General features: G+C 42.9%; 1 protein-coding gene across 4 annotated transcripts in view; it reads right to left on the bottom strand.

The window, feature by feature from the left end:
* The window catches only part of CCDC9B (coiled-coil domain containing 9B), a 106245-nt gene that overhangs the window by 15847 nt on the left and 63477 nt on the right, over window positions 1–26921 (bottom strand). For 3 of the 4 annotated variants that reach the window (XM_067558000.1, XM_067558001.1, XM_067557999.1), the window contains exons 7-10: window positions 13345–13529; window positions 9911–9972; window positions 9216–9269; window positions 8063–8168 (exon numbers count right to left, since the gene is read on the bottom strand). In XM_067558000.1, the coding sequence (XP_067414101.1) occupies window positions 8063–8168; window positions 9216–9269; window positions 9911–9972; window positions 13345–13529 (407 nt within the window). Of the gene's footprint in view, window positions 1–6164; window positions 6255–8062; window positions 8169–9215; window positions 9270–9910; window positions 9973–13344; window positions 13530–26921 lie in introns of those variants that run through there. The other variant, XM_067558002.1, reaches the window with a different exon arrangement.

Genomic DNA, 26921 nt, shown 5'->3' with positions numbered 1-26921 from the left:
TATGTTGATGACACTTATAAAGCACTTCTCCTGACATGAGGGAGCTCTTCTGAGGCCACTAAATCTTAATCAGCTGTTAGTTAACATTCTAATCTAATGAAATCACATGATCCTGTTCCTAGTACGTACATCTACCATTAGACTAATCACTGGTACCAGTTGTTTCTTTCAATGTCTGCCACTATCTCAGCTTAACTTTACTAACACTGATAAGACCCACATGTTTCAGAGCTCTGCCAGCGAAGGTGAAGGCCCAGATTACTCAGGGAGAGGCCAACGAATAAGGAGATATGCTTATGAAATAAGTGACATTGACTGGTCTCTAGATTTCAAAAATAGTACCATTTAGTTTGTTGGTGAAAAGTCTAATTCTGTATTTCAAGAGAGCGAGTACATACCCCCTTAATGAATCATTTCAGACTAGACTGGATGAAGCCCTACAGCATATATCAGATGGAATTTATAGAATAAAAATCTTGCATCAGTTAGGGATGGACTAGAAGACCTACCATGTGGACCTCACTTTTATTTTCTAGGGATTTCTGATAGACAGCAGCACAGCTTGGTATTTGGACAGTCTAGGCTTTCGATAATTATAGAAGTTAGTAGTTATTACTGGAATTATTTGTTAGTTTAGTTTCAATTTGTAATAGAAATGCCAGTTCTTCTGCCGTTCTCCCCAACACCCCCCCTTTAGAAAAAAGAGGGGAAGTAGGCACACTGTTTTCATTCATCCCTGGTATACCTCTATTGGAGTCAATGGAAGCCCTAGCTGCTTGGTCTCATGATAAATTTGGGCCAAAATATAAAAACTCTTTAAAAGGCATTTTTTGAAGACATGCCGAGTTTCAAACTTCCAAAAGTGCACATGTACAATTACAGTGACTGTGTGTGCAGTCATGATAATTGTGTGAGCAAATTGTGCTCAAGACCCTGACACTCAGCTACACTAAAGCCACATTACACTACTCTGGCAGCATGAAGGGACTTTAAAGTGGAAGTCAATTCTATTTATTTCCACTTTAAGGCACTCTTAAAGTACTAGAGGAGTATAAAATGGCCTTAATGTAAATGAGGCCCAGGACTAAGTACTCTGAGAAGTTTGAGCCTAAATTGCTAATTTAATATCCCTCTTAGAGAAACCACATTATTAAAAACAATGACAAAGAAAATTTGTGTCTGTTATGTGAACCATGCCTCTGGCTGGATGTAAGCATTCACTGACTACATTTCTCTCCTGCATTACATTGTTTACTATGCGTGGCACCTTTTTGTCATAACAGTAGTGAAATGTTTCTAAAATGATCATGGGGCAACCATAAAGGGTGGCTTTTTGGCAGGTATTGAGTCACTGTCCTAATGTGGATTTTGCTGAGATTAAATGTCACAGCACACAGATGGTAATGTGGCAATGCACTTAAAAGCACTAAATCTGGTGCATTAGCTGGTCTTGAATCAGACCCTAATGGAACTAAGTGGGAAACATAGATACATCCAATTTTTCATTAGTGTTACAACCATCCTTGAAATACTTGATTGCAAATTGGAATCATCCAATACAACAGTGAGAGACAGTATGATCTGGTACCTAGCACACAGGCCAGGGAACGCTAAATCCTGGACTGTAATACTGGCTTGACCTCAGATAAGTTCTTAAGGCACACATTTTTGTAAAATCACCTCTAATTTGGAGGCAGCCGAGTAAGTAGCTGTTATCCCTATCTTATAAATGGGGAAACTGCGGCAGTGAGTTTAAAGATCAAATTTTCCAAATGTGACCTAGTTTGTGGTGGCCATCTTTGAACACCTGTGCCCAGATTGTCAGAGGTGAACCCACAGTGTCTGGCTTTAAATTCTAAAGATGGCCACCAAAAACTGGAGGTCACTCTTGAAAACTTTGGTCTCTAATCTCTCTGCCTCAGTTTCCTGATCTATCAAACAGGGATAACAGCTCCTTAGCTGCCTCCAAGGGATGTTTATGCAGATTCGGTACTGTTTGTACAGCATTTGGAGCATTTAAGGCATTATATATTCATTTTCTTTTTTCATGCTAGCTGTAGCCACCAACACTTCACAGAACAGGATAAGTTACCAGGGCTAACTCTGCTCTTAGTTGCACTCATAGCACCCTAGTGGTTCCATTGGGACTCTTTGGGCATAATAGAGACTAGACTTTGACTAGACTGAATAATAGCAGCAGAAAAGATAAATGGAGAGGAATAGTCAAGGGTAAAAAAGGCATTTTTCAGCTGTGCTTTGAAATAAGATGGAGACATTCAGGAACAGCTGGCTGGTCCTGAGGAGAGGCAATGCTGAGGAGAAAGCTCTTACAGCAAGACAGCCATGAGTGTCTGGAGGTACAGAGAACAGGCCACTGTGAGGTGAACAGAGAGCAACGGGAGCAATGAAGAGGGGATTGGAGTTAGACAAGATCCATAAGGTAGGATGAAGAGCTAAAAACAAGGAGAACAAGTCTGATGTGACTAGAAAGCCAGTGGAGCTAGCTGAGGTTGTGGGGGATGTGGTTGTGTTTCAACAGAGAAATCCTTTGATTCCACATCTCCTTTAACATTCTCAGCTGAAGGGTAGGGAATTGGTATCTACTCCACATGTGCCTGCTATCCGTTACAGTGGTCCCATTTTTTAGCTTAAAACAAACCACATTTTCTCTACCTTGTAGTTGATAAGCAAGGTCTGAAGTCCAGATTTACTGGAGCAGTAAGTGAAAATAAAGAGATTGGGGGCGGGGTAAGGGAACAGCTGCAATGGGACAGTAAAAATGAGAAAAAAGAAAAAAAATTGTGGGGGATAATATCATGTAGGATCCAAATGCCTTCAGTGAGATCCTGCTATACCTATGGGAGCCCTAAATGCATTGTTCCTCACTGAGATGCACTAGAATGCCATTAAACCACTGCACCTGAGTCAGAGAAATGTACAGAAGAACGTACTTCCTCTAAATTGTTGTGAGAAAAGGAACAAGCTGTGAGAGGCTACGAAGCTTTATCGGACAGGGGCTGCCATTGTTTTGTGTCTGTACAGCACCAACCACAATGGTGTCCTGGCCCATGATTAGGGCTCCTACTTTCTACGATAATACAAAAGAGAAATAATGATGACTGGTTGATTATACTCTTTGAAGCACATACTTTGAATCCTTCACCAGAGGGTTCTGAAAACTCTGCTGCATAAACTGGTTAGCTAGGAGGCTCAAAAAGGAGCGTGGGTCTGAGAAACAAAGAAGAGTTTGGGGGAATATTGTCTCCACTGAGAAGATCCTTTTGCTTTAAAGCCTTCCCACAGAACAGACTTGTTTTGACTCTGCCACTGATTGAGCAGAGTCTGTGTGAACATGCAAGCTGGTTAAAGTGCTGCCCAGTGCTCAGGAACGAAAAACTGCTGTTTCCATGCTCAGAGGGCATGGTCTGCAGTGAAAGGAAGGCCCTGCAGTGGGCAGGCATTACCCACCATTGACCACATCAGGCATAGCAGGAATAATTATTCCCTTAAGACCAAAGCAGCAGTAGTGGACTTCTCAAAAACACAGCCAGACCATCATAGGAGATGATCAAAGCACAAAGGCTCTAAGTTGATTGGACCCCTGCTCACTAGTGGGGCTCTGCAGAGCAAGTTAAACGTTGTTATATTTTTACAAGTCTTTATAAGGTGCCTGTCATCTGGTACAACTTTACATAATTAAGAATGGTACCACACAGCATGGCCCCAAAGCGGGGAGCATGCCCACTGCAAAAACTGACCCAGCTTCCTTGGGAACATCAGAAGAGGCAAAAAACCAACGACGGTGTGAGGAGGTTCTCAGGTCTGCTTGGTGGGAAGCCTGAACAAAGAAAGTTGTGCAGCTCACTCTAAAACTAGCCAATTTCAGGCTCAGATGTATATGCATCAGGATAAGATTCCAGAGATAAGGACCTGACTCTGGGAACACTCTTGCTTCCATGAACTTCATCCTTGTGACAGATAGCCAAAGCATTCCTTCTGAGCACAGTCCTGATTGTATGGCAAAGAAAAGACACTATCGCTAAAATAAATGGTCCAGGAACCACTTAAAGCTTTGTTTATTAACCAGCACCTTGACTTTCAAACCGCATGCTTCAGGGTTAAAGCCAATCTCCTCCAACTCTCAGAGATCAAGAGGAGATCTACCGTGGGGTGAGGGGCAGATTATCCCACCTGTGCCTACTGCAGTCTGGCAATTGCTACGTTCCAGCCAGCAAAGCGCATTGTATAATGTGCTTTTGTCAGGCTGCCTTACCTCGAAGAGAAACAAACTCGCCTTGTTAATTCCAATAAGCAGCTCAAGAACTTGTACTTTTTTTTTTAGTTCATAGCATTTTAATGATAATTGCACACAAAACTAATTATACAGAACCTAATTTTATAGCTAAAATATCTATAGGCCAAGAATACATCAACTACTTAGCTCACTGCCTGCGAACCAACCAGAATTAAGCTTTATTAAAGATTAAACATTTGGAGGGGATGAGGCCTAATGTTGTTAGGTTTTTCTAACGTCGTCGTTCTTCCTAAACCAGCTCTTTATATCCCAGATTGGGGGCAGGGAGAGAGCACAGAAAAAGCATTGACCGGAATCAGAGCGGCCAACTCTTGGCAGATAAAGCACTTGCTGATGGATTTCTTTCATGGCTCCCATCATTTTGGCTGCATTTGCCTTTTCCAGAACGGCCCAGAGGCATGTCCTAGCCTGCTCTACATGGGAAAAGTGGTGCATAGCCAAGGATGTGAAATCTAGATTTGAGCACAATAAACCACCCTTCCCTATGGATGAAGTTGTTTAGTAAGCCATAGGGCCCCTCAGTTTAATCTCCAGGCCCCTAAGAACAGCAGCAATACACCTGTCAGTCACCAAACAGCATTTTATTCATGAAGAATTAGACTGTTTCAAAAGTCAAAGTGCACCTGCAGTTAAGCCATCCCAGCCAAGCATCCAGAACACGAGCCCTAGAGCAGTTATCTGAGGTCTTTTATGTGATTCTTTGAGGCAGCTTGTGATTCTTAAGCAAGTACCACCAAACCCATTCCCACCCCAGCATCTCTTAGCGGACATCATTCTAGAGAATAAGGTGGGAGCCCCAGGTGAAGGGGAATTCACAGCTACTGCAGGCTCAGTAACCTTAAATTACCCTCTCCCTACAACGTCCTCCTCCCAAAAAGTCATGAAAACTAGCAGACTCAGAAGGGAAGGTTGGCGAGAGGAAGACAGAAGAAAGAAAATCATCTTTATAATAGTTCAGCTCGCAGCCCCGCCATGGAAAACACAATTTGTTTGTTCTGTTCAGTTTCCTAGAGTAGCCACTCTTGGGGGATTTATGTGCATCTCCCTTAGTAAGATACAGCCTGTTCTTGGAACAACAAGTTGCCCAACAAACTCTCCAGAGGTGGGGACTGTTAGTATGTTTATTTTGAAGGAATAGATTGTGGTCTATTATAAAATGTGTCTTCGACACTGAGTTCTTCAGCTTGGCGTGCAGTTCTGAACAGTGATACTAACTTAACTGCTGAAGTGCTGGAGGAACCGATGATGGTAGTTCTGGAGGTGGTAGTTGTTCCTCTGAGTCAGGACTGAATCAACTCTCCAGTATAATGCTGGGGACACTGTGTTGTGAAAGTGCTGTCTTTCAGATGAAATGTAAAACTAAGATCCTGACACTTGTGGTTATAAGTCCATAGCACCTTTATTTTCATTACAGCAGGGGCCCTTGTCAATTGGGTAAGTACATTTGACCTCTCTAAATTCCCCCTGCAGTTTCAGATGGATACAGTATTCTCCTTTGTTTCCTATTATAATGTTGTGTAGTCCACCCCAGAGGTGGGTGCATTTCATTGATTGAAGTAATTTCTGTGCATATATTACAGATTGCCTTAAATCACATGCTTCAGATGTGGAGCCACACTTACTCAAGTTTGAGGTTGTTCACATCTGGAAATCTGGTTTGGGCCTGTGGGGGCTGGAGGAGTATTAGGAACTGGGGCGACATTGTGTAGTTACTTCACCTTTTGAGGTCAGGAACTGTCTGTGTGGCAGAGTTACACAGCAGCTTTCCTCTTGGAACAGCTGCTACTGAAGCTGACTGGAGCTTGAACCTCACAATGAAGTGGGGCTTAATGTAGCTTAGAAACAAAGACTGTGATAACTTGATTATTTTTTGCTGTTGATGTTATTCTTATCCAATTAACTTTTGTAATTAAGTTAAGGTGTGATTAGCTGACTGGATCTGAGGAGACATAATAGGACCCATCTCTCTGTTATACATAAAACTTCCAACATAAAACTTAATTAACTTATAGTTAAGGTTGCTCAAGTGTATTTCCTTACAATGCAGAAACTAAAAAGCAAGGAAATCATAAGTTAAAACAGCCATATACCAGACAGCATCAGTCCCACTACCATCATGCCATGCCACCATACCTCACATGATTACCCTAACACACTCAATTTCAATTCAACAATGCTATCACCTTCAGTGCACACATCAAGAAATTAATACTACGTAGCAAGGTACCAGCTTACCAGCATTCTGTAACATATCAGAGATGTACATAGAAAACATTCCTATGTATGCATCAGCGTAGCTGTGTGTTTGTTGCACAACTGATCTGATTCTTTTAAAAATACACTAATAACATATAGTAAAATTTTGTTTGTGTTCTTGGCGTGTTAAAAAGTTTTGGGTATATAATCAACTTTGCCTTCTCTTGCTGGCTGGTACACAATATCATTGTAGTTTTAAGATTAGAATTGTTATTAAGCCATTCGATAGTATAGCACTGGAAAGCTGGTGTTTGCCTTGATGTGTGCCAACTTTGGAAGCTAAACTGAATCATTAAAAGTGGCTGGCTGGACTCTCTCCCCTTACACCTGTGTAATCAACAGATGTTTCACTGAAGTTAGTGGAATTAGACCAATAAGGCCCAGCAATTTTAGTCCTGCTTATCTCAATGCGATCTTAACTCTGCAGTTACAAGTGCGATTTTGTGCTGTACCTCTAAGAGGCTTAAGACAAAACTTACAACCCAGGGGGAGTAGGAGGCTAAGATAGCTTTAAGCACCTTCATGCCCTTTTGGATTTGAAGAATTTCTGGGGCTTGGGCAGCTCCCAGTGAGGTGCTAATGGGTAACAGCACTACCTGAAATCTCTACAGTGCTACGGAGTATGGCCCTGTCTCTTCCCAGCATGCCCTTCCCACATCTGGGCTCCCTATCCTTAGAACACACTTGTGCAGGGCTTTTACTAACAGGGGTTGTTACAAACAGTTGTAGGTCAAAGTGCACTATGGAGCCATTAGTGCATAGTAGCAGGTCCACACAGCGACTTGGTTTAATGAAGCAGGCTAATGCACTGTAGATTTACACCCTGGCTGGCTGCATGCTAAGTCTCCTTGTAGAAAAGCCCACTGTGCCTGTGCTGAAGAATTCTGCCCTGGATTGGTCAGGGCTTTTTATGGTCCCTTTCCACCCCCCACAGTGGCATACAGGGAGTGCAGCTCTGCTGAGGGGCGAATCCCTCTCCATATTTTTACTTACAACATGATTATACTGAGTTGCTGAGCGCTTTGGGAGCTAGAGGGAAGGTCTCTGCAAAGTGTCAGTCATTGTAATTGCTAGCTACAACAATCTCAGGAGGCCTGCTCCCTGGGCCAGCAAAGCCTGCAAACAGGAGCGGGCACGCCCAGTGGGCAGCGGGTTGGCAATGGGCCAGTGTCACCCAGTTTGTCAAGACTCGTTTGTCTGATCCGTCAGTTATTTGTGTCCCATCCATGATGACAGTGCAGTTGGTCTGTGAGGGGGACACACAACCCTAGGCTAGGGAGCCCCGAGTCTCTGACTGGATATCCCACCAGGCTCTGTCACAGAAATGGAGATTCTAATTCTAATGATGTAATTCCTGGCCCAGGGCTAGTAGCCGCTCCCTCACTCCAGGTGAAGCAAGGAGTGAATTGAAAGTCCCCAGCACTGCACAGCAGGACTTCTAGCAGTGGTTACAAAATGGTTTCCATAATATCCTGTTTACTGTCCTCCTACCTTCTGGCTCTGCCAGTCAGTCTATCCTTTCCTCTGGCTCTACTGCTCACAACTGGTAGTGTTCTGGAAGCAGGCTCACTTGTGTTCGTAGTGTGTTGTCCTCCACCTGAAAGACAGGAAGCACAAAGAGCGAGGGGCTGGTATATCCAGCAGTGGGTCGGTGCTGGAAACTGGCTCTGTCATAGCACCTCTCTTCCTACAGCTCTGCCACCTGGCACTGAGCTAAGGGACAGAAGAAAGTCACAGCAGTGGTGGTGCTTTTATGCTCTGTGCCCATTCAGGTGGGGGACAGACTCATTTTATCACTAGAGTTTGTGGCTGTATTTCCTAAAGAAAGGGGCTGTGTTGGAGGGGAGGAAAATATAAAGCTGCAAAGCAAAATTCCTCCTGACTGCAATCCCCCTGGCACTGCTTTCAATGCATCCCTGACCCCAACTCCAGCACGGCTCTCTGGCTGCCACCTCCAATCTACCCCAATATACTCACTGGTTGCCACTCCCACTGCACCACTTCCCATATGCTCCCTAGCCTCCATGCCCACTGCCTGTCTCTAGCTGGAATCCTGCTCCATCATTCCCAGTACATCCCCTGACTGCACATCTGCCCCATATCTCTCCCTGGCTGCTGCACTGCTCCTGATGTGCTCTCAGACCACCACTGCCATTGCACCAGTCCCAATAAGCTCCCTTATTCGTCACCCCTGCAGTACTGCTCCCCAGTGTGCTTCTTTGCTGCCATGCCTACTGGGGTGCTCCACAGTGAAAGAGACTAGAAGTGATACCGATCATAACCAGAGGGGGCAGCCTCGCTGGGAAACCATTATCTCTGTTTCAGTTCAGTGTCACTTGGCTACCACACTGCCTCCTAAGATCCTTCAGCAGGTATCAGTCCCATTATAGAGAGGAGTAAGGAACTTGGCTAAAGGGGGCAGCCACTAGGCAAATGCAACCTGAAATACTTATGGACTTAAATCTCAGGTTTCCTTATTTATATCCAACATGTCCACTACTGAGACAATATCAAACCAGACCCAAGTGCCACCTGTCTAGAATTCCCTCACTGATCAGTGTATGCGAGACCTCGGGCCGCAGCTTTGTGTAATGGGGGCGAGTACCAATAGTTTAACTTAAGGCCATTCTTGGGTTCTACTCACCTCTCCCTTCAGAAGGGAAGGACTTGTGCTGGAATTTCCTGGTATTTCTTCCCCCTGAAAGCACACAGCATACACGAAAGGCAGTGGGGTTATATAATGAAAGCATGACAGAGATCATGGTGTTCATGTGATGTGTTCTAGCAGCAAACCCTCACTCCGTCAGTACATCTCCTGAGAACAGGAACTGGAGTGGATTTATCCTCATGAAGAAGTTGGCATGTGCCCCTGGGAGCACAGATAAGGAGCTGCAGGAGAGCTCTCCAATATGACTCCTTGTGAAACCAGTCCTGGGGAAAGGAGCCAATTCTAAACTTCTATATACGCTATTACATCATAAAGAGCATAGAGTTCAAGGCCTAGCTCCCCAAAGGCATTTTGGTGCTTAACTCCCATTGAGAAACTGGGCCCAAGTTACTGAATTAGTCACTGCTGCACTCTGGGGAACACAGAGTAGTGACACTATGCACACAAGTTTAGTTTATAAGGTTACACCATGCACACAATTCAGATCCACTGAGCACTCTGCAAAGCAGAGAGTGCTAAGACCTATGTACTGATTTTACAGCCACTTCTGTACAGATCTGATGGAAAGCAAAGAACCCAAGGACTGGATCTTTCACACCTGACCTGGACCAATGATCCACATGTTCATGGTTAACAAATGTCAAAATAGGACTTGTGTGTCCCTTTCTCACCTTTCTTACTGCTGAGATTATCCAAAACTGGCTCCCCATCCTTAGTAAAGTCCTCCTCAAACCTGCAAGTAAAAACAGGGCATTGTCAGCTATGAAACTACTCATGTTAATAAGCAACATCAGCCCATCAGACCTAGGCAAGTTGCATTCAAAAGTTGCGTCGACCTAGCTCTGTTGCTATGGGATGTGAAGAATCCACACCCCTGAGTGATACAGTAAAGCTGACCTAACCTCTGGTGTAGTGTGACACGCTGCACCCCATGCAACCTGATGTGATTTGTGTATCATTCATATTCACCCTTATGGTGTAACTGTGTATTGTCTAATGCAAAGTATGCCATGTAAGGTGTTTTTGGAATGCTCATGACATGCTGAACATTATTGTTATAGTAGTATGTTTCGTGCAATGTTGTGGGTGTGGCTATGAAACTCTGCTATGTAATATTCCCAAATGTGTGTCTCACATGGCTTGAATAGATCCAGGCAAACACTAAAAGCAGAGGTAATTCATGCCTCGCTGAGGCATGCATACAGAAACAATGGACTGGCCTAAGTATCCGATAAGGGGATGCTCATTGACTCAGGACTTGGAGAAAACCATGCATTGATACTTGTGTTACCTGACCCTGAAGGAGGGAGGTAAGGCCCCAGAGAGGGGTGCAGGAACATGTTAAAAGGGGAGACATTTTGGTGTCTCTCTTGCAAGCCATCTACAAGACAACCTCAAGACTGCCCACGGGGAGGGGAGGAAGCCTGGTTGGAGGCTGACTATGTGGTGAGCATTATCTAACTTTGGGAAGCTATTGGAAGTATTAAGCTTAGTTTAGAATGTGATTTGCTTTTATTTCTTCCTGATCAAATCTGATTTATATTCCTCTGTCTTATAATCACTTAAAATCTTTCTGTACTTAATAAACTTATTTGCTTGTTTTATCTAAAGCAGTGCATGTGACTTGGGTGTATGTAGAATCTTCATTTAGAGTGACAGAGCTGGTGCATATCAATTTCTTTGATAAATTGACTAACCAATGAGCTTGCAGAGTCCAGTGGGCAACACTGACCTCTGTAAGACAGCAGTTCCTAGGGTTGTGTCTGGGACTAGGGATAATGGCTGGGGATCACGCCATTGCATAAACCCATGAGTGACTGGCCAGAAGCACTCATTCACTAGGTCAGGGACTACTTGTTTGCAGGTGGCTGGGCATGGGCTGACCCAGGAGTGGGGGTTCACAGAGCGAGTCAAGTGCAAGACGGCCCCAGGAGAGAGGGATTGGGATGATACAGTGATATACCAGTCCAGATTGCAGAGGGGAACATCACATGTAGCCAGCGCTATGCTAACAGAACAATTCTTCCATTGACCTAGCTACCCTGCTCAGGAAGGTGGATTAATTATGGTGGCAGGAGAACCTCTCCTGTCACTGTAGTGAGTGGCTACATTGAAGTGCTGCTGTCATGTTTCAAGTGTAGATTAGCTCCTAGAGAAGCCATAGTCACAAGTCATATATATTTTCACATCTGCATATATATGGGAATACATGGAAGTTTTATCAGCAAGAGCTTGGACTGAGCACATTATTCAACACAAAGGAGACCTTCTAAAGCTTTTATACCACACCATACCATCCTCTATTTTGTATATGCCACAGGTATCCCCGGGAAACTATTTTAGGAATGTTTTGGAGACTTTAAGATTTTTTTAATTAGGATTATTTTTGTCTCTTTTCACCTGTAAAGTCAGGTGTCCATGTTACCATGAGTCCAACTATGCAAGTTTCAAGGGGGGGCTAAATGACCTAAAATAGCTTTTCTCTAGGAGCATAGGATTTGGTCATACCAGATTAGCGCAGTAGCCCATCTAGTTCAGTATCTGTCTCTGACAATAAACTTGGAATGTCACTATCCTGGGCTCTTCTTGGTGGTGCCTCCCATTGGGAAGCTGGGAATCTCCCTTTTCAAGTGATATAAAGTACCCATTTCTATCCCCTTAGAGCTGTGAGACTGAATGTTAAAGTTGTGACATCTTTATGTACAGAAAACCTATTATTGGCCAAGGCTGAATATTAATTGGGCCTCAGGCCAGGGTAATTTTTGGGGTGGAAGTACCACATTTGTGGGGAGACAGAGGAAACAAGTCTATGGTAGATAGAGGGGTTTGTTTTTAATTGTTTCATTTTAAAGACCTCCATCTTATATAGGCAAGTATTGCACCAAGACTCCAATCACATGGTTTTCTACAGCATATATAGAGCAGCTGCTGAAGTAGTGAATGGTAAAAACCTGTCATAACTTCTCTGTGGGAGCTTTCTTGCCAAAAGCTTTCTGCCCTATGCACACGATTCCACCCCCAGAAGCCCTCCCCCTACTACATACAGTATAATAAATAAAGTAATAAGTAATAAGTGTATGCACTTTCATAGCACTTTAAGTTTGAGGATCTCAAGATACTTTATCAATGTTAATAAATGGAGCCTCACCAAACCCCTGTGAGCTAAATGGAGTATTATCCCTGTTTTACAAATGGGTAAACTGAGGTACTGAAAGGTTAAGAGCCATATTTTCAGAGCTGTATAAACCCACAACTCCCAATGCATCTCTAAAATCAGTCATCTAAGTAACTTGCTCAAGATCACATAGGAAGTTTGTAGTAGAGCTGGGAACAGAACTCAGATCTTCCAGCTAACCAAAAGAGCATCCCACATGCCTGCCCTGTAAGAGCCCTCTATACAGTGCATGACATGAATCTGCACCAGCCAAACCCCTCTGTCTATAGTATATGATGTAAGAACCCTCAATCCAGTGCCTGGAACGAGCCCTACTCTAAAGCACTTGGGCCAGTGTGTGCGGTGTGTTCCACTCCCAAAAGCCAACTGGCCAGTGCATTTCAGCTGGGCGAGGGTTGCTAAAGAGGCAGATTGTAAATGAAGGGAAACTACCTCATTACTCTGCAATAGCATGATGAGAGTCGTCCCACAGTACTGCAGATGGTGCTAGTCATCTATCTAACCCAGTATGGCCCTGACCATGACACAGTGTACACTGGAATGCTTGAATGGGGTTAGTTTGTAAGGTAAGGATGATGTAGCTGGGCTGGCTTTTTATAGGAATGTAAAGGAGGTCATAGCAACTGGATGATATGTTTTGAAATATCAAAGTGGATTTGTCAAACTGTCCCTTTTGGAACAGCCCCATCCTCTTCCTGCCTCCATCAGTCCCATACACCTCAACCTCAATGGGATCAGTTTGGTCTGTGAATCAACCTCCTCTACAGCTCTCAGGGTCTGTGCAGAACCTATGGTGATCAGCCGCAGGGATTTAATATCTCACCATTTGCCAGCTCACAATGTCTCATCAGAATATAGACCTACTACCAGAACCTAGGCTGTTATAGGGCCTGTAGCATGAAAGGCCCTTCAGGGCTATAGATGACCTACATGTGCTCTGACTTTTCTATATCCCAAGCCCGTCGCCATTCGCCCTTTGCATTCTTGTGGCGCGCTAGCCTCTCGAGGTCGATCTGATCGCGTTCTTTCTTCCATCGCGCATATTCTGAGCGTTCCCGTCCAGTCATGGTGAAACCCATGTCTCCTGGACTCTTCTGAAGAGGTTTCCCTCCCTCCTAGTGGAAACAAATAAGCAGCTCATTAATACAATACCATCCACCAGAAAGTGTGTCCAGTGAGGTTTTCAGCACTAGGCCAGTGGGAATTCAACTAGAATTATTGTAAACAACTTGCCTTTCGAAACTGGTAACAGCTGCTCTGAAGTGTGACTTTTCTGTCTGTCTAGTTATATGCTTGATTTGTAAACATTTTGAAAACACACTACTGTGCTCGTGTGTGCAAATGGCCAACGTTACCTGATTTCCCATGTTCAGTTTATCCAATTTCTGTATTTGGTTCCAGTAATTAGATGCATAAATCAGGGAGCAGTTATTCACACACTGTGTCTCTGCAACTGCATGCTTAATGTGTTTAAAAATCATACCCTCGTTGTTATTCCTGGAAAAGGCACTCATCCAAAACAGCCCAGTGTTGTCTAGTGTATCTAGCTAGATCTAGAAGTGCTTGGAACAGAGCTCTCCAATGTTCTTTCTTTAGAGAACAATTTCTGAGTAAATAAATTCTTTTGTGACTTCAGAAGGCGAGGGAATAAGAACCCGAGAAGACCCTGGAACTCTTTACTGGTCCAAGGTAACAGGCACAGTCTTTCCCCTCCTCCCCCCATCCTCTCACCCTCCAGCATCGGGGAGTAGGAAGGGAGTCACTTTGCAATCACTGGTGAGTGCTTTATAGCTCAAGATTGACTGGCTGACGCTGACACCTAGTTCAGAGTGCATCGTATAATGAGCATCACATGCATAAGTCAGAACAATATCCTTTGAGTGGGGGATTGTTTACTTTCACCACTTATGTCCTCTTGATTTATTGCTTTCTCTCATCTTGTAAGAGCTGAGTGCTGCTGCTGTTCAAGTATTTAAAATCTTAACAAAGAGACAGCGCAAAACAAAGTTGAATGTATTAGAGGGAGATGTGTGTAACACAGTGACAGTTTAATAGACGCTACTGGAGGAGGAGGCTGAAGTTGGTTACTTATTCCCAGTTCCTTTTTTATTTTATTTTATGTGATACCAGCTCCTTACTCATAGTTCCCTTATTCGAAAGCCAAAATTATTATTTTTTAAATCGATTAAATTTCTAAAAATTGAATCTTACAATAAGGTGATGTGTTTGAATGTGATAAAAATTAAATGACTAATTCCTTAATTATTTATTAATTAAATAATCAAATAAGGAGCTGGGATTGGAGTGGCTATATGTGATGAAATAAGTCTCGGGTCACCCTGAGTGACACATCCCTGCAACCATCAGACTGTTCTGAAGGACTGGGTCATGCTACTGACTGGCCCAAAGCTTCATTTTTGAGCAATATACTGCCACCTGTTACACTCCCACCCCACTTTCATATTGTAAATAGTGACTGAATAAGGAACTGGGTTTTGACTGGCTGCATGTGATAAAATAAGTCTCAGGTCACCCCAGTGACATGACCCTATAACCACTGAACTGTTCTGTTGTAGCTGAGACCTTGGAACTCCATTACTTGGAACGTCTTCTCTGCAAACAGTTGTAGCCCATGTCACCAGCCTTCCTTCCCCTCCCCTCAAACACATACACACCCTTTAACTGGGTAACAGGAACAGTGGAATTTGAGGGTGAAGCTGTGTATCCTAGGCTTGTAGGGAGAGGGATTTGGTGCGGGTTGTATTTGTTCCATCTGTTGGTTGGTTGTTCTCTGTGAGGTGGTGTGACTGGGCTGTGGGCCCCTGAACTGGCCAGGTGAGATGGATCTGTTTGTTTCTCAATGAGGGCCTCGTTGCTGTGATTCATGGGGCTGTGAACAGAACCAGTTTTTGAAATTTGATTGGTTATTCCATCCCTGTCTGCGAGGGCAGGAGCTGAGCAGTGAGGCTTGGTATATTTCAGTTGCCAGGTGAACAGGTATGGCATACTGGATGAGTTTAGAGAGGGAGTGTGATTCCTCTTTTAGGTTTGGCTCTACACCAAATAGCAGATATGATTTATGAGAAAATAAGTGCTGTGATCCCTTTTGGATGTGCTATGTTTTACTTTCTGCCAGAAGACAGAATAAATTTCTGCGGTATGAAATGCAGGCTAGTGGCTGTACTGGAAGAGAAGTTACGTTGTCTGGAAGCATAGGTTTCAATATTGTGCAGCATCTGAGACAGCATAGACTTCTTGGACAACCAGATTTGGAAACCATTGTCAGATGCCAAAAGGGGACGGATCAGCAATAAGGCAATTGGAGAGAGTAGAAACCAAAGATGTGGACGGGTTATTTGTAACCAATAGGAAAAAGAGAGCCAAGAGTCACTGAACTTCACTAGAAATATCAAAGCATTTCCAGATGCTCAGCCAGTCAACTACTGAAGAACCTGTCTCAGCTAGCAAGGACATACCTGATGGGTGTCTTTGTGATATGAAATAAGCAGCAACCAAGTGAGGTTTGTCAACCATCATAAGAATGCAAACAATCATCATTGGTGACTCCATATTAAGAAGAGGGGACATATTCAGCAGGGGACAATAAGACAGCGTGCTGTCTCCCTGGAGTGAAGATATGAGATGTAACCACAGGATTAGACAAGATGATGAAGTTGTCTGGCAAGTCTCCACTGATGATGATACACATTGGAACCAGTGACACAGCATCACATGGAACTGCTCAAATTAGAGAAGACTTCAGGCACCTTGGAAGGGAGCGGAAGAAAAGGAAAGTCCAAGTGATCTCATTGGAGATCCTGCCAATCCAATGAGCAAGAGAAGGCAGAAAATACCGGAAGTGAACTGTTGGCTGCACAGCTGGTGTGAGGCTGAAGGTGTAGGTTTTGTGGACCATTGGGCCATATTCCATTGGGAGAGGGCGTAGTACAAACGGGATGGCCTGCGTTTCACAGGGAGGGGGCTAACCTTCTCTGTAGGAGACTAACTGGAGCAGCTAGAAGGGCACTGAACTACCAACACAATGGGAGGTCTAAGGAGGCAAATACAGTACAAAACTCAACGTGAACTAATTGAAACGATGTGACAAAACATATGAAGAGAAGACATTTTTCAACTGCTTATATGCCAATGCTAGGAGTCTGGTTAACAACTAAGAGGAATTAGAACTTTTCATTGATCAGAAAAAATACATGCAATTAGCAATACGGAAACCTAGTGGGACAATGCACATGACTAATTATAACCTCTTCAGGAGGAATAGAGTGGGTAAAAGGAATGTGTGTGTCGGGAGGAGGGCACTCTACATTAGTCACCGTTGCCTGTTCTACAGTTATTGATAATCAGGGATCCTAGAAATCCATTTGCCATGGAAAAATGCGGAATTTGTGTTTTTACAGAGAATCTTTAGTTGTTACATTTTGTGAAAATATAAAAACATATACAGTAGAACCCATTTATCTGAGCCGCTATTATCCGGCTCTCCATATTAACTGAACTGGGGCTGACAGCTCAAGTCCTGCTGCCCAGGGCTGAAGCTCTCCAGATTACCCACATTTTTGATTATCCAATCTGGCCCCGGTCCTAATTAGATCGGATAAACGGGGTTCCACTGTATCAGTAAAACATTATGTTCACCTGATACCTATATATATAAATATGTATGTATATATATTTTGCCTAGGGAAACTAAAGTGCGGCGATGCACTTTAATCAGAGAAAAACGTGAATTTTTATGGGTTTTTTTGTTTAATCAGAGAATTTTGGAGGGTTTATCATGGAAAACTAAGATCCCTGTTATTAATTCCGAACCACAAGATCTTGAATACATATGGAACAATGTGGTAACTAACAAAGCCCAGGATGTGATCTGTTGAGGGTCTGTTACAGGCCACCGAATCAAAACAGAGAACAAATAGATGTTTAGTGTGTTGACAAAAATGGTGCTGTTATTGAGGAGTTAAGTGTGAGAGACATGTTGGAGGTCTCATGCAGCAGTCAATGTACAAAACAATCAATGTAAATTAGAAGTTATGAAATGTAGAAAATGGATAAAAGACGCTAAAGACGTCTTGAAAAATCCATGGCTGGCCAGGCTCAGGACAATAAGGAGCTTTTAAAGAATTTTAGAAACTAAACAAATCCCAGCAATGGTGTGGGGTAAATGGTGGATTCTCTGTAACTCAAAGTCTTTAAATCATGATTTAAGGACTTCAGTAACTCAGCCAGAGGTTATGGATCTATTACAGGAGTAGGTGGGTGATGATCTCTGGCCTGCAATGTGCAGGAGGTCAGACTAGATAGGCACATTACTAGATGGAGGTGGTAAAATTGTTAATAACTATGCAGAAAGTGTTCAGTAAATATTTCTGTTCTATATTTGGAAAGAAGCAAGATGATGTATTCATATGAGGCTGATGAATTTCTGTCCAGCCCATCAGAAGACCCTAATAACTTGCACCTAAGAGTCCTAAAACAGCTGGCTAAAGATATCTTTATCCCAGAGAAATTCCAAAAGACTGGAAGAGTACTAATGTTATGCCAATATTCAGAAAGTGCAAGCAGTATTAACTGGTAACTATAGGCCACTTAGCCTGACCTTAATGGTAGGCAAAAATATGGAAAAGCTGATATCAGATTAGGTGTACAGAATTAAATAATAGGGATATAATTCTATTATAATTAAAGAATAGGAATATAATTCTAGTCAACATGGTTTTATGGAAAACAGGTCTTGCTGAAGAAGCCTGATTTCATTCTTTGACATTACAAATTTGATTGATAAAGGTAAAGACTTTGTAGCCACTGTGCAATCTCCTTTGGTTGAAGGAGACACACCCATAATTAGTGAATTAGATCCATAGTTTAGGATTAATGTTGCGATAATTGGTCCTACAAATTTACCCAGTTGTAAATTCAATTGTAAGAAGTGACCAAAAGTTCATAGAATGTCACAATAACCTATAACAATAAATATTGATGGGAAAATCTGCAAAAGGGAGACAGCCTGAATTAATCTATACAAAAAAGCCTGCTAATATAACTCAAGAACCATGTTAAAATCATGCCTAGTAAACAAAAAGTAAGTGAGGGACCAGAATTCAATGAACCAAGCTTTGTTTGCTGGAAATTAGAGCTAAATTGGTCGACAAAATAATGAGGGGATAAGTTATTCTATTCATTACTCCCTTTTGGGGTTCTCAAAAAGAGAATTTGGGGGTGAAAGTTAGCAATGGCAGAGCAAAGGGGGACATTTTATGACTGAAAGAAAGGGAAGGATTGAGCTTCACCATCATGGCTGCCACCACTACCATCTCCCAGACAAGGCCGGATTTCCAATTAGGCGCTGATGTTCTAGGGGGGACCAAATAATGGTGAATTACCAATGGGGCCTGTGTCCTGGGGGCCCCTCATGAGCACCAGAACTCTGGCCCTGCCCCCTATTCCTCCTCCTCTCTGCTGGGGCCCTCCACCCTGCTCCTTTTCTTCCCCCTGAGGCCCTGCCTCGTGGCCAGGCTGGAAGCCAGAGCCCAAGGGTGAGCATATTCCCCCTGCCCAGAGATGGCCAAGCTGGTCACCCCAGCCCCTCTTACTCCCACCCACACCCCCACACGGAGCTGGCTCAGCCAGCCCTTCTCTCCCCCGTTGTTCCCCCCCCCCCATGTGGAAAACACATAAATCAGCACTGACAGGGCAGATGGAATGCCTCTAGCCACTCCAATTTTGTCAGTAAGAGCCAGCAGCTTCCTCACCTGTATAGCAATACAGGTAATATTTCTATCTGATAGATCCTGAAATTTGTTTCAGTACAAAGTTGTTTTTGTGTCCATAAGTGAGACATGGACTTCATGCAGGAGGTGGAGAAACCAGGTTGTTGAAGACCGTCCAGTTTGCTGAGACCTCCAAGGGCTCTGGCTAAATCCCAAACACCACCTGGGATCTGAGACTTAGTTACCTAGGGAGGTGGTGGAATCTCCATCTTTAGAGGTTTTTAAGCTGCAGCTTGACAAAGCCCTGGCTGGGATTATTTAGCTGAGGTTAGTCCTGCTTGGAGCAGGGGGTTGGACTAGAGGACCTCCTGAGGTCCCTTCCAACTCTAATCTTCTATGATTCTATCCCTCATGTGTTCTACCTTATTTCTTTTCTTTCCTATTCTTCTCCTTTTTCCTTCTGCCTAGTAAGAGTCTGGCTTAGTTGGCCAAGACTGCTTATTTTGCAACACTGCTGTAAGTCCATGACCAGAGAGGCAGATAAAAGCAATACCCTACACAATCCAATGCTGGTACAAGTTTTTCAGGTTTTGGAATGACTTATAAGACTGTATGCCATGTTTGCATTTGTCCAGCAGCAAGGTTGCAAGCTAGAGTTAACACCAGAGACCGAAGCTATATATTTTATTTTTGCTGTTCTTTTCTTTCCTCTTTTTTGTTTATTTTGTCCCATCTTCTAGGAAATGGGATCAGGCTTTAACAGCTACATAAACAATGACAGCTGTAACCCATTTTGATTAACTTCTCAAAAGGACAATTATTACCATCTTTAATACCATCTAACAGACTGTCAAATGCTTTAACTGTTTTCCCTTCTTTTTCTTCTATAAAAGGAGGAAAAGTGTGTACTGGTGTGTTTGTCATGGTACTAAGCCAGCAGAGGTCTCTGTATACCAAACTGCCAACCTCATTTAAAACTGCTTAATGTTGGATAGTGAGAGGGTCATGTTAATACCTTTGACTCTTTGGGCCCATATACTACTGTTAAATTAATACAATAGTACTCTTGGATTCCTTGCTGACACTAAGCTCTCACAGAGCAGCAGTGAAGAGTAATACTTTCTGCCATCTCTGGTTGGCTATGATAATCTGTCCTATCCTTGTGGACAATAACCTGGCCTCAGTTATTCACACTTTCACTACCTCTTGGCTGGCCTAAAGCACTGTGATTCACCTGGGCATGAAACCATCAGCATTTAGGAAACCCCATCTACTACAGAACACTACAGCACATCTGCTCAGTAATACTGGCTACCACAAATACATCACACCTCTCCTCTGCTCTCTACACTGGCTTCCCACAGAATTTCAACTAGAGTTCAAAGTCACATCCTTATCTTCAAGGCATGGAATGGCCTGAGCTCAGGATCTTGAAAAGATTTCTTAAGTTCTGGAACAATGACCATGGCCAACAACTCCACTCCGCAGGCACAATGGAACTCTCTACTATAATGGTAAAGTGTGCCTATACATTAGACAGAACTTTCAGGGGGCTGGTCCCATACTGTGGAATAAACTCCCTCAGGAACTAAGGACAATCACAAACCTCACTACCTTCCGTTCCAAGTGCAAGGCTCATTTATTTGATTATGCCTTCTCTAACACACACACAGCAATATGCATATTTAAATAATAAAAATCCCAATCTAAAACCCTGCCAAAACAAGACACTCCACTACACATGCTTCTATCCCTGGGCAGAGGATGAGAGAACAAACACATATGACAGATGTGTAGTCACACTGCTTAATGTACCACTGGAAGGTAGGGATGTGGGATGAGCTCGGCACAAGACTTTCTACAGAATAGATATAAAATACTGAGTTTTGTAACGTGTTTGACAGAGCACCACGTGACATTCTGATTTTAAAAGTTAGAACTAGAAAATATCAATAAAACACACATTAAATGGATTAAGAAACAGCTAAGTGAGAGGTCTCAAAAAAGCAGTTGTCAGTGGAGAGTTATCACTGAGCGTGGATGTTTCTAGAGGGGTCTGCAGAGATCAATACGAAGCCCAGTGCTATTCAACATTTTCACCAACAATCATGAAGTAAATATAAAATCACTGCTGATAAAATTTGTGTAGGACACAAAGATTGGAGGAGTGGTAAATAATGATGAAGACAAAGCAGTCCTTCAGAATAACATGGATTCAAATAAAATATGTTTGAACACATCTAGAAACAAGAAATGCAAGCTATTCCTACCGAAGGTGGGACTGTGTCCTGGAAAGCACTGACTCTGACAAGGATTTAGGGATCATAGAATCATAGCAATGTAGATCTGGGAGGGACCTCGAGAGGTCATCTTCTCCATCCCCCCGAGCTGAGGCAGGACCAAGTATACCTAGACCATCCCTGACAAGTGTTTGTCTAATATGCTCTTAAAAACCTCCAATGATGGGGATTCCACAACCTCCCTTGGTAGCCTCTTCCAGAGCTTAAATATTCTTATAGTTAGGAGGTTTTCCTACTATCTAACCTAAACCTCCCTTGCTGATGTTTAAGCCTATTACTACTACTACTTTCAGTGGACATGGGAGACAATTGATCACATCTTTGTTTTAATCTTTAACATATTTGTAGTCTGTCATCGAGCCCCCCTTAGTCTTCACAAGACTAAACATGCCTATTTTTTTTAAACCTTTCCTCATAGATCAGGTGTTCTAAACTTATATCATTTTTGTTGCTTTTCTCTGAACTCTCTCCAATTTGTCCACATCTTAAAAAGTGGCGCCCAAAATTGGACACAGAACCCCAGCGCCGAGTAGAGCAGAACAATTAACTCCTAGGTCTTGCAGACGACACTACTGTTAATACACCTCAGAATATTAGCCTTTTTTGCAACTTCATCACATTGACTCATATTCAATTTGTGATCCACTGTAACCCTCAGATCATTTTCTGTAGTGCTGCTGCCTACTCACTTTTTCCACATTTGGTATTTTTGCATTTGATATTTCCTTCTTAAGTGGATAAATGGAAATAATGAGTAGGAGCAGGAGGTGATTTTATTTCTGTTTATAGCCTTGGTGATATCAATACCAGACTACTGCATCCAGGACTGGCGTCCATATCTTAAAAGGTTGTTGAAAAGTGGTAGAGGACATAGAAAAGAGCCACAAAAATGACTTGACAGCTGGAAAAAATGCCCTACACTGAAAGAACTCAATCTATTTAGCTTATCAAAAGACAAAAAAAAGGTGGAGACATGACTTGCTTACCGTGTATAAGGCTATGTCTACACTGATGGCGGCAAATTCGCCACCATCAGATCGATTTATCCGGTTTGCTTGAACAGAAGTGAAGACCCTGCTCAATTGATCCAGAAGTTGATCTAATAAAACCACCTCCGAAAAAAGAATAGCGCTGCATCAATGGATACGCCTTTTCCGTCAGCGCAGTGTAATGGAGACGGTGTGCAGAAGAGAATTTAGGAAGTCGACATAAGTTACGCAAGCTACTCTACATAGCTTAAATAATTCTCGTCGACTGCCGCTGAATTTGCCAGTAAGTGTAGACCAGGTCTAAGTAACTTCAAGTAGACAAAATATTGGATACTAAAGGGCTCTTTAATCTAGCAGAGAAAGGCAGAAAAAAGAAGCAACGGCTGCAAGCTGAAGCCAGACAAATTGACATTAGAAATTAGGCACAAAATTTTGACCGTGAGGGTGATCAACCACTAGAACAAATGATCAAAGGGAGTGATGGATTCCCCAGCTTTTGGTATTTCCAAATCAAGAGTGGATGCCATTCCAGAAAATATCATTTAAGTTCAACACAAATTGTTACTTGGCTCAATACCAGGGTAACCAGATTAAATTTTATGGTGATATACAGAAGGTGAGACTAAGTGACCTAATGATCCCCTTTGACCTGAAAAATCTCTGAATCTATGAAACTCTGCTACTGGCCCTTTTACACATGCATCTTTATCAAAGCTTCCACCTCCATGTAGATGTTTTATGCAGTGGTTGGTTGTGTCCGAATTATAGACCATGAAAACCTCCTTAAGGAGAGGCAGACATCACCAAATTATACAGCAATTCTATGCAGAAATTGATGAAGAAAATTCCCTTCTATGCAAAACAGGGTCTCAACATACAAATCCATAGGAATGGTTAAATATAGGTGTCACCAGTGATCAGTACTAACAACAGCAGCACCAATTGGTCAATTAAAGTATTTTTATTAGCATAAATCGCAACTTATTTACTTATTTTACAGTGTCAGAGTGAACAAGTGCTATGTCAACTGAGTACACATCATTTCATTAATGGTGAACCATACATCTTACTTTTTTACATTTGCAGTTAAGTCTCATCGCAGAAATATTCAAAAATTTGACACGGCTATTTCCATCAGAGCTTTGTGTGTGTGATAGTGAATAAATTGAAAGAAAACAAGATGCATTTTGGTAGATGCATCTCAAAATGATGACTCTTGTCTTCTCAAGTACAATTCACTGACTATTCGGCCAAAAAAGAAATGTCCCTACCACAGAAAAATCCTTCCTGTGCCTTCTCTATAGTACTTTTCCATGTAATTCGAATATAATATTCAAATTTAAAATAAAGTTTCAAATATCGATCAGTTCAATAGAAGTCAGCAATATTATTTGCATAAACAGTAGAGTTTATTTTAACAAAGGTGTTACCATTATAGGAACAAAGTTGCTGTTATAACAAAACATTTTATATGTTTCCACAAACTTGGACAAACTGAAGTGTGACATTTCTATGTTGGAGTTTGGGAATTAAAAAGAAAAGGAGGTGCAGATATTCTAGCCACAGATAGTTTTCCAAGTTCCACTAATGCGTACCAAGCCACATTGCTGTTGTACAAGTCCCATAGCAACACTGAAGACTGGTTCAGCTAATTGTAGTATACAGGAATAGGGTAGCATTCCTTTAAGTTGTTTGTGAGCACCCTGATGGTGTTCACTGTTTTCTATATTTTAGAAGCTATCAGAAACCACTCAGAGCAGCAGTATGCATTAAGTTAGGCCTTGTATGTTTGCATACAGTTAATAAACAAGATTATTTGGAAGCTTACTGTGCTAAAGCCTTGTCTTCATTTTATGTTTGTTGTGTAATGAGCAAACAAATGTTTTTATATCAGTAACACAGTTAAACAAATGTCGATAAATTTAGCCATTTTCCCTCTTAATTCATCTAACAAACCAAAGTTCCTATAGACATCTTCATTTGTAACTGTTATATAATTTTTGTGAAAACTTTACAGTTGGATTTGCAACCAGCTGATTGCATATTGCTTTGATTCGTACATGCATATTCTATGTTAACTAAAATAAAATCTGGGGTAATATATTCATCAGACCAGAAAGGGAATGGCATATCGTCATCTCTTCATAATGAAATAATGGTCCCAGGGACATGGCACTTGGGATGACCCGAGATGCATGTACTGTCTATGAAAACCCCCTTCCTTCTTCAAACTCTATGTACAATATGGAAGTGGGATGGAGCCTAACAGATGGCAGCATATTGTGCGGAAACAAAGCTTTGGATTGGCAAGTGGCACGTCCCAGCTCCTTCAGAACAATCTGATGTTGTGGAGATGTGTCATTTAGGGTGACCTAAGACTTACTTTGACATGGACAGCCACTCAAATCCCAGCTCCTTATTTGATTATTTAATTAATAAATCATTAAATATTTAGTAATTTAGTTCTTTATCACATTTATTTGATGACATTTCTAAAAATTGAATCTTATGCTGATATATTTTTAATAGTTTTGACTTTTGAATAAGGAACCGGGCACCATGAATAAGGAGCTGGTATCACACATAAGGAACTGGGAATAAGCAACCAAATTTCAGTCTTGTACTGGAGGTGAGAGCCATCTGACCATAGCCTGCTATCAAGTAGAGTCGTATAATGAATAGTTTAGCACAAAGCGAGTCCTGGGATGTTAATTATTGGTGGATAATTCACCACTCCACATTTCCCACCTTCAAAGCCCACCTCCTCCCTCCCCCCTTCTCCAAAACGGGAATTAATCTCCCTGGCATTTTATTGCAGATCAAAATAGACTGGAGGAAAAGAATGATTGAAAAACCTGTTGCCAGGGAGACCCACCAATGTGGGCGTGAGAGGGGGAGGGAGCAACAGCTCATTAGTTCTTTACCAAAGGGAGTTGAAGGACCCAGCAAGTCCGTCCAGGAGCAGGAGGGGAGGAAAGATACTCAGCCCTCCTTTTTTGGGCAAAGGAAAGCCATGCTGTAGTCCTGGAAGGCCTGTTGTTCTTAGATGGAGAAGAAGGTGGTTCTGAAACACCCCCTGCAGCTTCCAACGCCTCCCCTCACTACTTAGTGAGCATCTCGAGGTGTGGGATATGACTGGTGAGCCAGCTCAGTGCTCAGGAAAGCAGAGGGGAGTAGCAGCAGTGTGCGCCATACAGGCACAGGCAGGCACTGCATGAGCTTCCTCAGCTACCAATGCACTTCAGCCCTGAGCTCTGACCCTGACCCCTTTCCTGAGCAGAGACCGTCAATCCTGCCGCCTGGCACATGCAAGTGAGGATTAGGCAAAATCTAGGAAATTGATTTTTATTGGCCATCTAAGATAAGGCTTGACCCCAGCTGTGCAGAGGTGAAAGGCCAGAGCCCTAGTCCACCTTGTCACTGAATCCGCTAGTGAAGTTGCTAGCCACTTGGAACCAGGGAATGACAGAGGAGTTGCAGCTGTCAGACGGGGACGTTTCTCGCTGAGTGTCTGTGCTGTTCATCAGGTAAATAAAGAGAAGATGTCTGTCTGCTGCCTGCCAAGTGCGAGAGTGAGGAGCTGTTTCCCAACCGGGGGCCCTGCTCAGCTTGGACGCAGCTGTGTCTGCTGGACCAAGAGGGAGTCCAATCAGGCAGCCCTACGCCACTCTGCTGGGCGCAGCTGGGATTAATGCTAAGGAGCCCATCTGTGCTCTCCTAATGAATCGCCTGGAGGCGGGGGCTATTCAATTTGTGCTCCATTAATTAAGAGTGTCTGCTAGCTCAGGGGAGACAGTGCTTCCTCCTGGGTTTGTATTAAACAGCCAGCGGGAAGGCACACACTTTAATTTACTGCAACCCTGGCCAACTCCTGCTAAAGCAACGGACGGTAGCTAATGCAGCCTGGACCTTTCAACCCACAAGCAAATGATAGCAACAGAGAAAAGAGCTAATGCAATGGCACTCGTCCTCTGGCTGGGCAAACATCCTGGCAGCAGCACTGGCACGTTAGGAGCCTAGGTTTAGACAGCAACCTCTGCCTTTTGTCCCCTGGCTCAGTGAAAAGATGAAGTTCAGGTGAACCTGTTTAGGGTCACGCTGCTCTTAGAGTACCCTCTGCTGGCCCTTCGACTGAACAGCAGTGAGATGGGCTTCCACCCACCCTGGATTTCCATTTCACACAATTGGAAGCAGTGTGTGTCCAGAAGCGTAAGTGTGATCACAAAGACAAGAATGGGGAGAGAAGAAGAGGGCATCCGGGAATGAAGAAGTGGCAAAAGGCCCTTCCAACCCACCAGAAGAAAAATTAGGAAATGGTGCTTTATTCCCAGGTACAGCTGTCTTCCGAGGAATCTCAGGTCAGAGCTGAGGTCAAACTGGCTGGTGCAGTAAAAATGTGTAGTCTGGGATATCACTAAGGAAAAGGACTTCAGCATGCATCAGCGATTCTCTATAGAAATCCATCTTATGTCATGCTGGAACCATTCCCT

Source organism: Emydura macquarii, unplaced genomic scaffold (genome assembly GCF_026122565.2).
Source record: "Emydura macquarii macquarii isolate MOO-44397 ecotype Brisbane River unplaced genomic scaffold, CSIRO-AGI_Emac_v2 contig_1876, whole genome shotgun sequence".
NCBI lineage: Eukaryota > Metazoa > Chordata > Testudines > Chelidae > Emydura > Emydura macquarii.
The sequence above is the reverse complement of the archived record's forward strand: the minus strand, read 5'-3'. Positions and strand labels throughout refer to the sequence as shown.